The sequence below is a fragment of the Bombina bombina genome, chromosome 7, assembly GCF_027579735.1.
Source record: "Bombina bombina isolate aBomBom1 chromosome 7, aBomBom1.pri, whole genome shotgun sequence".
In the NCBI taxonomy this organism is placed as follows: domain Eukaryota; kingdom Metazoa; phylum Chordata; class Amphibia; order Anura; family Bombinatoridae; genus Bombina; species Bombina bombina.
In genome coordinates, this window is record NC_069505.1 from 395,339,689 (window position 1) to 395,357,482 (window position 17,794).

General features: G+C 42.5%; 1 protein-coding gene across 1 annotated transcript in view; it reads left to right on the top strand.

Annotated features, from left to right (window-relative positions):
• The window catches only part of RNF123 (ring finger protein 123), a gene marked incomplete in the record, with an annotated part of 302,310 nt that overhangs the window by 212,737 nt on the left and 71,779 nt on the right, over positions 1–17,794 (top strand). The window contains 1 exon segment of the mRNA XM_053721137.1: positions 6,097–6,239. Within this exon segment, the coding sequence (XP_053577112.1) occupies positions 6,097–6,239 (143 nt within the window).

The following is a 17,794-nucleotide window of genomic DNA, read 5'->3' on the forward strand; positions in this document are numbered from 1 at the left end:
TTTCTTTAATATAGTTGTATGTGAACTTTAAACCAATATCATTGGAATTCATATCCCTAAATATATAGTATTAGTATATATAGTCAATTAAAGGGACACTGAACCCAATTTTTTCTTTTGTAATTCAGAAAGAGCATGCAGTTTTAAGCAACTTTCTAATTTACTCCTATTATCAATTTTTCTTCGTTCTCTTGCTATCATTATTTGAAAAAGAAGGCATCTAAGCTTTTTTTGTTTCAGTACTCTGGACAGCACTTTTTTTATTGGTGGATGAATTTATCCACCAATCTGCTAGGACAACCCAGGTTGTTCACCAAAAATGGTCCGGCATCTAAACTTACATTTTTGCATTTCAAATAAAGATACCAAGAGAATGAAGAAAATTTGATAATAGGAGTAAATTAGAAAGTTGCGTAAAATTTCATGCTCAATCTGATTCACGAAAGAAAATTTTTGGGTACAGTGTCCCTTTAATCTTTAGAAGAATACGAGGTTTGCACCCATGCTATGGTCTTCTAGGAATTCTTTCTCCCATTTTCCCATGAAAAGATTAGCATAGCTGGGTGCAAACCTCGTACCCATCGCTGTTCCTTTAGTTTGAATATACATTCTCCCATTGAATGAAAATATATTATTCATCAAGATAAATCTAATGCCTTTAAAAATAAAATCGTACAAATTCTTACTTTCTTCATTCTCCTTTTTCAAGAAATATTCTACCGTAGGAACATTGTACCCCCTTGGATTGAATTTCGAATTTGATTTAAATTCTTTTATTGTGGATTAATTCTAACATATCACACAGTATTAATAAATACATAGCATTATCATTATTTTTAATTATGTCTAATTATGTTTAAAGTGAAAGTCAATCCTAGCATTGTACAAACGCTAGGATTGACTATTGAAACAAATAAACGGGAATTTCATTGATGAAGTATAAGATACTTCATTGGAAAGCTCCTTTACTTGTTTCAACCGATCGCCGTTCTTAGCTGCTACAGCAGCTCACGGCTAAAAAATGTTTTGCTAAGAGGTGACGTTTTCACCACTTAGCCAATAGCCGTGCGGTAAATCCGGCTCCCATGGGCACCAAGCCGGATTTACTGCATGGCTATTTGGTAAGAGGTGAAGACGTCACCTTTTTAGCAAAAAATAATGTTTTGGCCGTGAGCTTCTGTAGCAGCTAAGAACGGCGATCGGTTTAAACAAATAAAAGAGCTTTCTACATGAAGTATCTTATACTTCATCAATGAAATTCCCCTTTATTTGTTTCAATAGTCAATCCTAGCGTTTGGAGAACGCTAGGATTGACTTTAACTTTAATTATTTTTAATTATGTCTAACCATTTTTTAACAATGTGCTTAGCTATGTATAAGATAATAGGATCACTGCTCATAGGCTATTGTTTCACTCACCACCTTCAAGAATGTATACCACCGTATAAAGAATAAAGTAAAAAGACCACCTTAAACAAGCAATCAACATTACCCAATCACAAACATTGGAGGGGTATTTAAATTGAGGATATGCAACTAAGAACCATCTTGATAAAGCCTGTTTGCAGGCGAAACGCGTTGATGGCACTATACTGAAACTTACAAGTAGTGTATAAAATCCATGAAACACTGTGCAGAGTTAACAATATACACTATCGATTCCTGCATTCAATTCCCTGACAGTTTGACTGCAACATCCAGCCGAAATCTGGGAACGCTGATTGAGTGGAAAACCCCATGTGATCACTCTACGTCACACACAGTTCATCCGGGACCTCAAAGGAACCCTCACAGAGCACGGACGGCAAAAGGATATGAAAAGCTTCCACCGCAAGTGTGGTGTCTGGCATATGAAAGATATTACCCAGGCCGGGGAGTAAGGTATGTGAAGCCGTGCAAGTTTGGTAACCCAGGAGGTCGGATGATAAAGGTGTAGAGGTATTACTGATACTATTCCGATAACTTTAATCATCTTAAACTCTTCTCTGCTATAGCAGTCTATGTGATTATTCGGATCGAACAGCCTTATATATACAGGTGGTACAAGACTTTGAATATATTAGTCACTGTGAGCAGTGTTTTTAGTTTTTGGACTTTTAAAACAGATTTTTACACTGTATTCTATTACCTTTTTTTGTATGTCAGTGACTGGTCGCAATGTTTGTGATGTTCATATATATAATTCTCTATACATAAAATTCTAATGATATTACCTGTGTGATGATTTGTTGAATATAATCCTTATATTGATAGATAATTGATATATTTGCACACATTTATATTGCCTCTAGTAGACATGTGCATGGCGAAAAAATTTGGTTCGGTTCGGAACGATTCAGATTTTTTCTAATCAATTCGGTTCGGATTTGTTTTGGATTCGAATAAATTCGGATCGGATTTGTTTCGGATTCGAATAAATTCGGCTGGATTCGGTTCGGAAATTCCGAATTTCGGTAAGTGTTAGGTGGGATTAGACTAGTATTATGTACTGTACATTAGGTGTAACCCATAGCAGAGTGATATAACCTAATATACTGTACAATACTAGTGTAATCCATGGCCATCCGAATCTACCGAATAAATCCGAAGTTATTCGGATTTATTCGGTAGATTCTGCACTATTTTAATTCGGAGATTCGGTTCGATCCGAATCTCCGAATTTGCCGAATTTCCGAACCGAACCGAATCGCACATGTCTAGCCTCTAGTACTCTCCCCAGCACCTTTTTGCGCTTCCCAGTGATTAACCTTTATTTAACAGTGTATTCATTTTAAGTCATAGGGTGACCTTTATCTCTGGGAAGCTGTGGATTAGTTAGGTTAGCGAAAGAGTTATACTTCAAATTATTCATTTGCCCCATTGTTTTTTTTAGGGTTCTAAGAAGTGTAACGTTGATGATCTATATAGGCACTCATAAGATAAACATAAAGACAAGCATGCATTGTCCAGTATAGACTCCCATTATGCACTGCTTGGATAAATGACACTTTTTATCCAGTTCCAGAATGATCACCTCACTCACAATATAAATATACACTGTGTCTGTCTATTGAGGGCTACAGCTCCTACTCTGTTCAAGTGGCCCCCATTGGAGAAGAACACTTGGCTAGTGGCCCCTCCGGGTGCAATAAGCTTGATACCCCTGATTTAAACAATAAAAATTTCCGTGTAGACTGTCCCTTTAACCACATACCCTGTTCCCTGCTTCGTAATATCTATACCTCTTCCTTACTGGCTTGTTTGCCTTGCATCTGCACTGCAAGGGTTAACATGGTGATTATGCGGTTGTGGTTTTGTATTTACTTCTAACAGAAAATAATTTAGAGTGTAGGAGGTAAATGATGTTCATATAGTCGAGATGTGTCTCCATCTGCTGGCTCGCAACCTCAGTAAGTTCATCCAGAACTGTGTGTGTGTGTGTAATGTGTGCTACTGATGATCTGTGGTATCTCACACACCTGCAATGAGATGTTACAGGGCAATAAGGCACTCAGGGGCTGGGTTACTGAAATGCGATGTTACAGGGCAATAAGGCACTCAGGGGCTGGGTTATACTGTAATGAGATGTTATAGTGCAATAAGGCACTCAGGGGCTGGGTTACTGTAATGAGATGTTATAGTGTAATGAGATGTTATAGTGCAATAAGGCACTCAGGGGCTGGGTTACTGTAATGAGATGTTACAGGGCAATAAGGCACTCAGGGGCTGGGTTACTGTAATGAGATGTTACAGGGCAATAAGGCACTCAGGGGCTGGGTTACTGTAATGAGATGTTACAGGGCAATAAGGCACTCAGGGGCTGGGTAACTGTAATGAGATGTTACAGGGCAATAAGGCACTCAGGGGCTGGGTAACTGTAATGAGATGTTACAGGGCAATAAGGCACTCAGGGGCTGGGTTACTGTAATGAGATGTTACAGGGCAATAAGGCACTCAGGGGCTGGGTAACTGTAATGAGATGTTACAGGGCAATAAGGCACTCAGGGGCTGGGTAACTGTAATGAGATGTTACAGGGCAATAAGGCACTCAGGGGCTGGGTAACTGTAATGAGATGTTACAGGGCAATAAGACACTCAGGGGCTGGGTTACTGTAATGTGATGTTACAGAGCAATAAGGCACTCAGGGGCTGGGTTACTGTAATGTGATGTTACAGAGCAATAAGGCACTCAGGGGCTGGGTTACTGTAATGTGATGTTACAGAGCAATAAGGCACTCAGGGGCTGGGTTACTGTAATGTGATGTTACAGGGCAATAAGGCACTCAGGGGCTGGGTTACTGTAATGAGATGTTACGAGGCAATATGGCACTCAGGGGCTGGGTTACTGTAATGAGATGTTACAGGGCAATAAGGCACTCAGGGGCTGGGTTACTATAATAAGATGCTACAGGGCAATAAGGCACTCAGGGGCTGGGTTACTGAAATGCGATGTTACAGAGTAATAAGGCACTCAGGGGCTGGGTTACTGTAATGTAATGTTACAGGGCAATAAAGCACTCAGGGGCTGGGTTACTGTAATGTGATGTTACAGGGCAATAAGGCACTCAGGGGCTGGGTTACTGTAATGTGATGTTACAGGGCAATAAGGCACTCAGGGGCTGGGTTACTATAATAAGATGCTACAGGGCAATAAGGCACTCAGGGGCTGGGTTACTGTAATGAGATGTTACAGAGTAATAAGGCACTCAGGGGCTGGGTTACTGTAATGTAATGTTACAGGGCAATAAAGCACTCAGGGGCTGGGTTACTGTAATGTGATGTTACAGGGCAATAAGGCACTCAGGGGCTGGGTTACTGTAATAAGATGCTACAGGGCAATAAGGCACTCAGGGGCTGGGTTACTGTAATGAGATGATACAGGGCAATAAGGCACTCAGTAGCTGGGTTACTGTAATGAGATGTTACAGGGTAATAAGGCACTCAGGGGCTGGGTTACTGTAATGAGATGATACAGTGTAATAAGGCACTCAGGGGCTTGTAACTGTAATGAGATGTTACAGAGCAATAAGGCACTCGGGATGAGTTACTGTAATGTGATGTTACAAGGCAATAAGGCACTCAGGAGCTGGGTTAATGTAATGAGATGTTACAGGGTAATAAGGCACTCGGGCTGGGTTACTGTAATGAGATGTTACAGGGCAATAAGGCACTCAGGAGCTGGGTAACTGTAATGAGATGTTACGGAGCAATAGAGCACTCAGGGGCTGGGTTACTGTAATGAGATGTTACAGGGCAATAAGGCACTCAGGGGCTGGGTTACTTTAATGAGATGTTACAGGGCAATAAGGCACTCAGGGGCTGGGTAACTGTAATGAGATGTTACAGAGCAATAAGGCACTCAGGGGCTGGGTAACTGTAATGTGATGTTACAGGGCAATAAGGCACTCAGGGGCTGGGTTACTGTAATGAGATGTTACAGGGCAATAAGGCACTCAGGGGCTGGGTAACTGTAATGAGATGTTACAGTGCAATAAGGCACTCAGGGGCTGGGTTACTGAAATGCGATGTTATAGTGCAATAAGGCACTCAGGGGCTGGGTTACTGTAATGAGATGTTATAGTGCAATAAGGCACTCAGGGGCTGGGTTACTGTAATGAGATGTTACAGGGCAATAAGGCACTCAGGGGCTGGGTTACTGTAATGAGATGTTACAGGGCAATAAGGCACTCAGGGGCTGTGTTACTGTAATGAGATGTTACAGGGCAATAAGATACTCGGGGACTGGGTAACTGTAATGTGATGTTACAGGGCAATAAGGTACTCAGGGGCTGGGTAACTGTAATGAGATGTTACAGAGCAATAAGGCACTCAGGGGCTGGGTTACTTTAATGAGATGTTACAGGGCAATAAGGCACTCAGGGACTGGGTTACGGTAATGAGATGTTACAGGGCAATAAGGCACTCAGGGACTGGGTTACGGTAATGAGATGTTACAGGGCAATAAGGCATTCAGGGGCTGGGTTACTGTAATGAGATGTTACGGGGCAATAAGGCACTCAGGGACTGGGTTACGGTAATGAGATGTTACATGGTAATAGTTTCCGTATGACCCTCTCTAGTTATCAACTTATATATATATTATTTTTTTTCTGTCAGGATCCAGCGCGCTACAAGTGTGCTCCTTGCAGATCCATGCTTCCAGCTCCGCTCCATACAGTACCTGCTGGGTCAGATTGAACCCTTCCCATTGGGGGCCAGTGCTCCCCCCACCGACAAGAAGCACTTCTCCTTGCAGGCATGTAAGTACACGTGTGAAAGCCCTAAATACTAACCAATCCCAGATTTACTGTTCAGTCTGTGCTTTTATACAAAAGGTAGCCGTGTTTTGTTGTCTTTCTACCAGTTGTTTCTGATATATGTCCTAGAACATTCAAGGGACATAGAAGTGCTAACTAAAAATGCTCTAATGTGTTATAACATTTTATTATGCCACTATTGCTTCCATATATCGGTGTGTATAACTCCTGCAGCGGGATTAAACACATAGTTAAAGTCAGCTCCACAGCAGCATCGTACTACTGAGAACAAGCTCAGCACATCTGATGAACCAATTACAAAAGGCGTATGTGTGCAGCCACTAATCACCAGCTAACTCTAAGCTAAGTGCAGTGTTAATTCTGAGCATACCTAGGTATGCTTTTGAATAAAGTATGCAAAAAGAACAAAGTAAATCTAGTAATTAAACCCTCTTAAAAATTGCACAATCTTTATGAACCTTGACATTTTAATTGCCCCTTTAAATTACTTTTGTGATGCTATATGTCACATTAAAGGGACAGACGTCAGAATCAAACTGATGATTAAGATAAAACCGTATAATTAAATACAAAAACCAATTTATCTTATCAAATGTTCCTTTTTCTTTTGGTCTCTATTGTTGAAACGCATCTTTCCATGAGAGTATATTGAGGTATGCGTAGGACTGTGCACAGCCAAGGGATTAACAGATTTATTATTATGTTTATTTCAGGGTGGATTTGAGTTAAATCATGGTTTTCTTAAGGTTTCATTTTTAGAATAATAACTTTACAAATGATTTTTCCAGTGATATTAGACAAATACTGGTTTGGGTATATATCATTAGATATGCTATAGACCACTGGTTTTCAAACCTGTCCTCAGGCCTCCCCAACAGGTCAGGTTTTTAGGATTTCCTTGGATGAGAACAGGTAAAATAACCATGGTTACTATCAGCTGATTATTTGTGCTCCATTTCAGATATCCTCAAAATCTGGCCTGTTAGGGAGGTCTGAGCACAGGGTGGAAACCAGTAACACATATAGATCATTGAAATTATTGGGAGGTGAACTATCTCCCGTTTAATAGGTTAATCATTCATATTTGATCAACTTTTCAGTTGTACTTTATTAGGAGAAAAAGGAAAATTTATGCTTACCTGATAAATTTATTTCTTTTTTGACACGATAAGTCCACGGATCATCTTAATTACTAATGGGATATTCACCTCCTGGTCAGCAGGAGGCGGCAAAGAGCACCACAGCAAATCTGTTAAAATAGCTCCTCCCTTCCCTCCCACTTCAGTCATTCTCTTTGCTTACGTTAGTGATAGGAAGTGGTAAAGTGAGGTGTTAGATTAGATTCTTCAATTAAGAGTTTATTATTTTTAAAGTAGTACAAGATTGTGCTGCTTTGTTCTAGGGTGTAACCATAGTCCATATCAGTCTCTTCAGTAGAGCATTGGTGGCTTTAGAGCAATGGGAACTTGTGGGACATAATTCTCACTGCGCCTCCCATCCTGATGCTGCGCTGCTTCTGACATACTGAGAGTTCTTACTCAGTTTTTTCTTATCGCAGGCCCATAGGAGGGAGAGGACCTTTTAAACCTGGAGCTGCCTTCACTGTCGGGCAGATGAGGAGGTAAGTGCTGACATTAGTTTCTGGGGGACAATTCTCAGACACAGAGGCACTTGACTCTTATGGGACCATAAAGAGACTCATGGATTGGGTACTTTATTAGACAGTAACTGTGCAGGCACTGGGGCTGATGACATTGGCTGTGTGGTTCTCATCTTCCGGCGCTTTTAATAATTCATGCGACCGGGAGATGGCTGACTTTGGCACGCTCACGATGGGCGGTTCTAAGAAAAAGATTTGCAAGCCATTTCTGGCTTCCTTTTTCCTGTATGCGGTTCTGGGGAACAGTTTGCGCGCCCTTTCTGTTTTACTATATGTTTTTACTGCACACTTCATAAGAGATTGTTTGGTCTCTGCTGCGCATTGCTGATAGAAGGGAGCGACATCCTTCAGAAGTCTGGATGTGTTGTTTATCCTGCAGAGGTTCATTTCTGGGTACATCTCCTGTCTAAGCAGTGAGGCAGGCACCTCAGCAGGGTTCTGCTGAGGTGTAGAGGTGTTCAAAAGGGCTAAAATTAAATTCTGTAACTTTTTTTTGTCAGTTTTAAATTTGTTCAAAAAATTGCCAAAATTTGTGAACTATTGTGAAGTTAAGATGGACCAAGAGTCTTTGCAAGCTATCACTTGTTCTTTATGCTTTAATGCCAATGTGGAACCACCAATCCCTTTTTGTTCCTCATGTATTGAGAGGACTTTAAGCTATAGGGACAGACTTTTTGCTGAACCTTCATTTACTAAAGAGGATGCTATTCAGGAGTCTAATGCCAATGATCAATGTAGGCCGCAGTTTTCTCCTCAAGCGTCCCAAGGTTTACCGCCCTCTCAATCAGTGCCCTGCATTTTCGCTATAACTCCTTCAGAGGTTAATTTACAAGACATCGCTTCCCTCTTGTCTTCTGCAGTTTCTGATGCGTTGTCTGCTTTTCCAATGTTGCAAGGAAAGCGTAAAAGGAAAACCAAGCATTCAGTAAGTTCTGATGCAATTGTTGCAATTTCGGAGGTACCCTCCCAAGGACACAAAGAGGAGGGTACTGCTGCAGTATCTGAGGGGGAAATCTCAGATTCAGAAAGTGCTTTGCCTCTGACAGATTCAGAGGTTGTAACCTTTAGGTTTAAACTAGAACACCTCTGCCTGTTGCCTAGGGAGGTTTTAGTTACTTTGGATGATTGTGACTCCACAGTTGTGGTTGTTCCTGAGAAGTCTAGTAAATTGGACAGATACTTTGAGGTTCCTTCTTACTCAGACGTATTTCCAGTTCCTAAAAGAGCTTCGGAGATTATTAAGGAATGGGAGAGACCAGGTATTCCTTTTTCTCCATCTCCTATTTTCAAAAAGATGCTGACTCTGTTAAGGAGGCTTGGCAAACAGTTCCTAAGGTGGAAGGGGCCGTTTCCACCTTATCCAAGAGAACTACTATTCCCATAGAGGATAGTTGTGCTTTCATGGACCCTATGGATAAGAAGTTAGAGGGCCTTCTTAAGAAGATTTATGTTCACCAGGGTTTGCAATGGCAACCTGCTACGTGCATTGCTACCATCACTAGCGCGGCGGCCTAATGGTTTGATGCATTGTCTGAGTCTCTCAGGACTGAGACTTCCTTAGAAGAGATTCAGGACAGGATAAAGGCTCTGAAGCTTGCTAATGCCTTTATTACAGATGCTTCCCTTCAAATTATCAAGCTGGGAGCTAAGATTTCAGGTTTCTCTATTCTTGCCCGCAGAGCTTTATGGTTGAAACCTTGGTCTGCGGATGTGTCATCTAAGCTTCTGGCTATTCCTTACAAGGGGAAGACCTTGTTTGGACCTGGCCTAACAGAGATTATCTCTGATATCACGGGAAGTAAGGGTCATCTTCCTCAAGATAAGAGAAACAAGCAGAAAGGGCGACAGAGTAATTTTCGTTCTTTTCGGAACTTCAAAGGAATTTCTTCCTCTTCCTACTCTAAGCAGCAACAAAGCCTGCATGGAGATCTAACCAGTCTTGGACTAAGGGAAAGCAGTTCAAGAAGCCTACTGTTGAATCCAAGACAGCATGAAGGGCATGCCCCTGATCCGGGACCGGATCTTTTAGGGGGCAGACTATCTTTTTTCACTCAGGTTTGGGTTCAGGATGTTCAGGATCCCTGGTCAATAGAGATTGTGTCCCAGGGATACAGGCTGGAGTTCAAAAGCTTTCCTCCCAGAGGCAGATTTCTACTTTCAAGATTATCTGCGGACCAGATAATGAGAGAGGCGTCCTGGGAGTGATTGTTCCCTTTCCAGTTCAGGAACAGGGTCTGGGGTTTTATTCCGATCTGTTTGTGGTTCCCAAAAAGGAGGGAACCTTTAGACCGATTATAGACCTCAAGAGCCTAAACAAATTCCTAAGGGTTCCGTCCTTCAAGATGGAAACTATTTGTTCCATTCTTCCCTTAATCCAAGAGGGTCAATTCATGACAACAGTGGATTTAAAGGACGCGTACCTACATGTTCCTATTCACAGGGACCATCACAGGTTCCTAAGGTTTGCCTTCCAGGAACAAACACTTTCAGTTTGTGGCTCTTCCTTTCGGCCTGGCCACTGCTCCCAGAATTTTCCCAAAGGTTCTGGGGTCTCTTTTGGCGGTGCTTCGGTCACGGGGCATCGGGGTGGCGCCTTATCTAGACCACATTCTGGTTCAGGCGCCAACTTTTCAACAAGCAGGATTTCACACCGACACAGTGTTCTCTTTCCAGAGAACTCACGGGTGGAAAATAAATTTGGAAAAGAGTTCCTTAGTTCCAAACACAAGAGTAACTTTCTTGGGAACCATAATAGACTCTCTGTCTATGAAGATTTTTCTGACAGAAGTCAGGAAATCAAAGATTGTCGATACTTGCCTAGTCCTTCAGTCTACTCCCCAGCCATCAGTGGCTCAGTGTATGGAGGTAATCGAGCTGATGGTAGCGGCAATGGACATCATCTCGTTTGCTTGGTTCCACCTCAGACCTCTGCAGTTAAGCATGCTCAGACAATGGAATAGAGTTTATGTGGACTTGTCTCCTCGAATATCTCTGGATCAGGAGACAAGGGATTCTCTTCTATGGTGGTTGTCTCTGGATCATCTCTCCCAAGGAACATGCTTTCGCAGACCAGCTTGGGTGATTGTGACAACAGACGCCAGCCTTCTGGGTTGGGGAGCAGTATGGGGCTCCCTAAAGGCTCAGGGAATTTGGATTCAGCAAGAGCAAGTTCTTCCTATAAACATTCTAGAACTGAGAGCGATCTACAATGCTCTTTTGGCCTGGCCTCAGTTAGCCACGGTCCAGTTTATCAGGTTCCAGTTGGACAACATAACTTCTGTGGCTTACATCAATCATCAGGGAGGAACGACGAGTTCCTTGGCGATGACAGAGGTAGCCAAGATAATTCAGTGGGTGGAGGCCCATTTTTGCTGTCTATCAGCGATCCACATCCCAGGGGTGGACTACTGGGAGGCGGACTTCCTGAGCAGGTAGTCCTTTCATCCGGGGGAGTGGGAGCTCCATCCGGAAGTGTTTTCTGACCTGATTCTCAAGTGGGGTCAGCCGCCAAGCTCCCGAGATACGAATCAAGGTCCAGAGACCCCCAGGCGGCTCTGATAGATGCTCTGGCGGCTTCTTGGACATTCAAGCTAGCATACCTATTTCCTCTGTTTGCACTTCTTCCTCGGGTAATTGCTCGAATCAAACAGGAGAGAGCTTCAGTGATCCTCATAGCACTGGACTGACCTCGCAGGATTTGGTATGCGAATCTGGTGAAGATGATGTCTCTGCCACCTTGGAGACTTCCGTTGAGGAAGGACCTTCTCATTCAGGGGACCTTCCTTCATCCAAATTTAGTTTCTCTGAAGCTGACTGCTTGAAGATTGAAATCTTAATCTTATCCAAGCGGGGGTTTTCTGAGTCATAGAGACCACGATTCAGGCCCGTAAGCCTGTAACTAGGAAAATTTACCATAAAGTTTGGCGTAAATATCTTTTTTGGTGTGAATCCAATGGTTACTCATGGAGTAGAGTTAGGATTCCTAGAATTTTTTCTTTTCTTCAAGAAGGTTTGGAGAAAGGTTTATCGACGATTTCCCTAAAGGGTCAGATCTCAGCTTTATCTATTTTGTTACACAAACGTCTGGCGGATGTTCCAGATGTACAGTCCTTTTGTCAGGCCTTGGTCAGAATCAGGCCTGTATTTAAACCAATCACTCCTCCTTGGAGTCTTAATTTAGTTCTCAGAGTCCTTCAGGGGGCTTCGTTTGAGCCTATGCATTCCTTAGATATTAAGTTATTATCTTGGAAGGTTTTATTTCTTGTTGCCATTTCTTCAGCTCGTAGAGAGTCAGCGCTCTCGGCACAGTACGAATCTCCTTACCTTATTTTCCATTCAGATAAGGGGGTGTTTTATGTACTAGATAAGGTTTTCTTCCTAAAGTTGTTTCTGATCAGAACATTAATCAGGAGATTGTTGTTCCTTCTTTGTGTTCTAATCCTTTTTGTCAGAAGGAACGTCTTCTGCACAATTTGGACGTGGTCCGTGCTTTAAAGTTTTACCTGCAGACGACTAAGGATTTTCGTCAGTCTTCTTCTCTGTTTGTGGTTTTCTCAGGAAAACGTAAGGGACAGAAAGCTACGGCTACTTCTCTTTCTCTTTGGCTGAAGAGTATCATACGTCTTGCATATGAGACTGCTGGACAGCAGCCTCCTGAGAGGGTTACGGCTCATTCCACAAGAGCTGTTGCTTCCTCATGGGCATTCAAAAATGAAGCTTCTATGGAACAAATTTGCAAGGCTGCAACTTGGTCCTCTCTTCACACTTTTTCAAAGTTTTACAAATTTGACACTTTTGCCTCGGCTGAGGCAGCTTTGGGAGAAAAGTTCTTCAAGCAGTGGTGCCTTCTGTTTAGGTTCCCTTTCTTGTCCCTCCCGTATCATCTGTGTACTCTAGCTTGGGTGTTGGATCCCATTAGTAATTAAGATGATCCGTGGACTCATCGTGTCTTAAAAAAGAAAAGAAAATGTATGCTTACCTGATAAATTTATTTCTTTTTTGACACGATGAGTCCACGGCCCGCCCTGTTCTTGTAGACAGGTTGTTAATTATTATGAACTTCAAACACCTCTGCACCTTGGTTTTTCTTTTCTTTCCTTAACTTCGGTCGAATGACTGGAGTGGGAGGGAAAGGAGGAGCTTTGCTGTGGTGCTCTTTGCCACCTCCTGCTGACCAGGAGGTGAACATCCCATTAGTAATTAAGATGATCCGTGGACTCATTGTGTCAAAAAAGAAATAAATTTATCAGGTAAGCATACATTTCTCCAACATTGGTGTGTCCGGTCCACGGCGTCATCCTTACTTGTGGGATATTCTCTTCCCCAACAGGAAATGGCAAAGAGTCCCAGCAAAGCTGGTCACATGATCCCTCCTAGGCTCCGCCCACCCCAGTCATTCTCTTTGCCGTTGCACAGGCAACATCTCCACGGAGATGGTTAAGAGTTTTTTGGTGTTTAAATGTAGTTTTATACTTCTATCAAGTGTTTGTTATTTTAAAATAGTGCTGGTATGTACTATTTACTCTGAAACAGAAAAGGATGAAGATTTCTGTTTGTAAGAGGAAGATGATTTTAGCACAGTAACTAAAATCGATTGCTGTTTCCACACAGGACTGTTGAGATGAAGTAACTTCAGTTGGGGGAAACAGTTAGCAGACTTTTCTGCTTAAGGTATGACTAGCCATATTTCTAACAAGACCATGTAATGCTGGAAGGCTGTCATTTCCCCTCATGGGGACCGGTAAGCCATTTTCTTAGTTAAACATAAAAGAATAAAGGGCTTCAAAAAGGGCTTAAAAACTGGTAGACATTTTTCTGGGCTAAAACGATTGCTTTACTAGGCATATTATGCAGATTCTAACTAATTATTGGTATTATAATCTTGGGGAACGTTTAGAAAAACGGCAGGCACTGTGTTGGACACCTTTTTCAGATGGGGGCCTTTCTAGTTATAAACAGAGCCTCATTTTCGCGCCATTAATGCGCAGTTGTTTTTGGAGAGCAAGGCATGCAGATGCATGTGTCAGGAGCTAAGAATCACTGAAAAAGCTTATAGAAGGCGTCTTGTGGTATCGTATTCCCCTCTGGGCTTGGTTGGGTCTCAGCAAAGCATATAGCTGGGACTGTATAGGGGTTAAATGAAAAAAAAACGGCTCCGGTTCCATTAATTTAAGGGTTAAAGCTCTGAAATTTGGTGTGCAATACTTTTAATGCTTTAAGACACTGTGGTGAAATTTTGGTGAATTTTGAACAATTCCTTCATACTTTTTCACATATTCAGTAATAAAGTGTTTTCAGTTTGAAATTTAAAGTGACAGTAACGGTTTTATTTTAAAACTTTTTTTGTGCTTTGTTGACAAGTTTAAGCCTGTTTAACATGTCTGTACCATCAGATAAGCTATGTTCTATATGTATGAAAGCCAATGTGTCTCCCCATTTAAATTTATGTGATAATTGTGCCATAGTGTCCAAACAAAGTAAAGACAGTAATGCCACAGATAATGATATTGCCCAAGATGATTCCTCAAATGAAGGGAGTAAACATGATACTACATCATCCCCTACTGTGTCTACACCAGTTATGCCCACACAGGAGGCCCCTAGTACATCTAGTGCGCCAATACTTATTACCATGCAACAATTAACGGCTGTAATGGATAACTGCATAGCAAATCTTTTATCCAAAATGCCTACTTATCAGAGAAAGCGCGATTGCTCTGTTTTAAACACTGAAGAGCAAGAGGACGCTGATGATAACTGTTCTGACATACCCTCACACCAATCTCAAGGGGCCATGAGGGAGGTTTTGTCTGATGGAGAAATTTCAGATTCAGGAAAAATTTCTCATCAAGCTGAACCTGATGTTGTGACATTTAAATTTAAATTAGAACATTTCCGCGCACTGCTTAAGGAGGTGTTATCTACTCTGGATGATTGTGACAATTTGGTCATTCCAGAGAAATTATGTAAGATGGACAAGTTCCTAGAGGTTCCGGTGCCCCCCGACGCTTTTCCTATACCCAAGCGGGTGGCGGACATAGTAAATAAAGAGTGGGAAAGGCCCGGCATACCTTTTGTTCCCCCCCCTATATTTAAGAAATTATTTCCTATAGTCGACCCCAGAAAGGACTTATGGCAGACAGTCCCCAAGGTTGAGGGGGCGGTTTCTACTCTAAACAAACGCACTACTATTCCTATCGAAGATAGTTGTGCTTTCAAAGATCCTATGGATAAGAAATTAGAGGGTTTGCTTAAAAAGATTTTTGTACAGCAAGGTTACCTTCTACAACCAATTTCATGCATTGTTCCTGTCACTACGGCAGCGTGTTTCTGGTTTGAGGAACTAGAAAAATCGCTCAGTAAAGAATCTTCGTATGAGGAGGTTATGGATAGAGTTCAAGCACTTAAATTGGCTAACTCTTTTGTTTTAGATGCCGCTTTGCAATTAGCTAGATTAGCGGCGAAAAATTCAGGGTTTGCTATCGTGGCGCGCAGAGCGCTTTGGCTAAAGTCTTGGTCAGCGGATGTGTCTTCCAAGACAAAATTGCTTAACATTCCTTTCAAAGGTAAAACATTATTTGGACCTGATTTGAAAGAGATTATTTCAGACATCACTGGGGGAAAGGGCCACGCCCTCCCACAGGATAGGTCTTTTAAGGCTAAAAATAAGCCTAATTTTCGTCCCTTTCGCAGAAACGGACCAGTCTCTAATTCTGTATCCTCTAAGCAAGAGGGTAATACTTCACAACCCAAACCAGCCTGGAAACCAATGTAAGGCTGGAACAAGGGTAAGCAGGCCAAGAAGCCTATCACTGCTACCAAAACAGCATGAAGGGATAGCCCCCGATCCGGGACCGGATCTAGTGGGGGGCAGACTTTCTCTCTTTGCTCAGGCTTGGGCAAGAGATGTTCAGGATCCTTGGGCGCTAGAAATAGTTTCTCAAGGTTATCTCCTGGAATTCAAGGAACTACCCCCAAGGGGAAGGTTCCACAGGTCTCAATTATCTTCAAACCAAATAAAGAGACAGGCATTCTTACATTGTGTAGAAGACCTGTTAAAGATGGGAGTGATACATCCAGTTCCAATAAGAGAACAAGGAATGGGTTTTTATTCCAATCTGTTCATAGTTCCCAAAAAAGAGGGAACATTCAGACCAATTTTGGATCTAAAGATCCTAAACAAATTTCTCAGGGTACCATCGTTCAAAATGGAAACTATTCGAACGATCCTACCTACTATCCAGGAAAATCAATTTATGACTACCGTGGATTTAAAGGATGCGTACCTACATATTCCTATCCACAAGGAACATCATCAGTTCCTAAGGTTCGCTTTTCTGGACAAGCATTACCAGTTTGTGGCACTTCCATTCAGATTAGCCACTGCTCCAAGGATTTTCACAAAGGTACTAGGGTCTCTTCTAGCGGTTCTGAGACCAAGGGGCATTGCAGTAGTACCTTACTTGGACGACATCCTGATTCAAGCGTCGTCCCTGTCAAAAGCAAAGGCTCATACGGACATCGTCCTAGCCTTTCTCAGATCTCACGGATGGAAGGTGAACAAAGAAAAGAGTTCTCTGTCCCCGTCAACAAGAGTTCCCTTCTTGGGAACAATAATAGATTCCTTAGAAATGAGGATTTTTCTGACAGAGGTCAGAAAATCAAAACTTCTAAGCTCTTGTCAAGTACTTCATTCTGTTCCTCGTCCTTCCATAGCGCAGTGCATGGAAGTAATAGGATTGATGGTTGCAACAATGGACATAGTTCCTTTTGCACAAATTCATCTAAGACCATTACAACTGTGCATGCTCAGACAGTGGAATGGGGATTATACAGACTTGTCTCCGACGATTCAAGTAGATCAAAAGACCAGAGATTCACTCCGTTGGTGGCTGACCCTGGACAATCTGTCACAGGGAATGAGCTTCCGCAGACCAGAGTGGGTCATTGTCACGACCGACGCCAGCCTAGTGGGCTGGGGCGCGGTCTGGGAATCCCTGAAAGCTCAGGGTCTATGGTCTCGGGAAGAGTCTCTTCTCCCGATAAACATTCTGGAACTGAGAGCGATATTCAATGCTCTCAGAGCTTGGCCTCAACTAGCAAAGGCCAAATTCATAAGGTTTCAGTCAGACAACATGACGACCGTTGCATATATCAATCATCAGGGGGGAACAAGGAGTTCCCTGGCGATGAAAGAAGTGACAAAGATAATTCAATGGGCGGAGGATCACTCCTGCCACTTGTCTGCGATCCACATCCCAGGAGTGGAAAATTGGGAAGCGGATTTTCTGAGTCGTCAGACATTCCATCCGGGGAAGTGGGAACTCCATCCGGAAATCTTTGCCCAAATAACTCAATTATGGGGCATTCCAGACATGGATCTGATGGCGTCTCGTCAGAACTTCAAGGTTCCTTGCTACGGGTCCAGATCCAGGGATCCCAAGGCGACCCTAGTAGATGCACTAGTAGCACCTTGGACCTTCAACCTAGCTTATGTATTCCCACCGTTTCCTCTCATCCCCAGGCTGGTAGCCAGGATCAATCAGGAGAGGGCCTCGGTGATCTTGATAGCTCCTGCGTGGCCACGCAGGACTTGGTATGCAGACCTGGTGAATATGTCATCGGCTCCACCATGGAAGCTACCTTTGAGACAGGACCTTCTTGTTCAGGGTCCATTCGAACATCCGAATCTGGTTTCCCTCCAACTGACGGCTTGGAGATTGAACGCTTGATTTTATCAAAGCGTGGGTTTTCAGATTCTGTAATAGATACTCTGATTCAGGCTAGAAAGCCTGTAACTAGAAAAATTTACCATAAAATATGGAAAAAATATATCTGTTGGTGTGAATCTAAAGGATTCCCATGGAACAAGATAAAA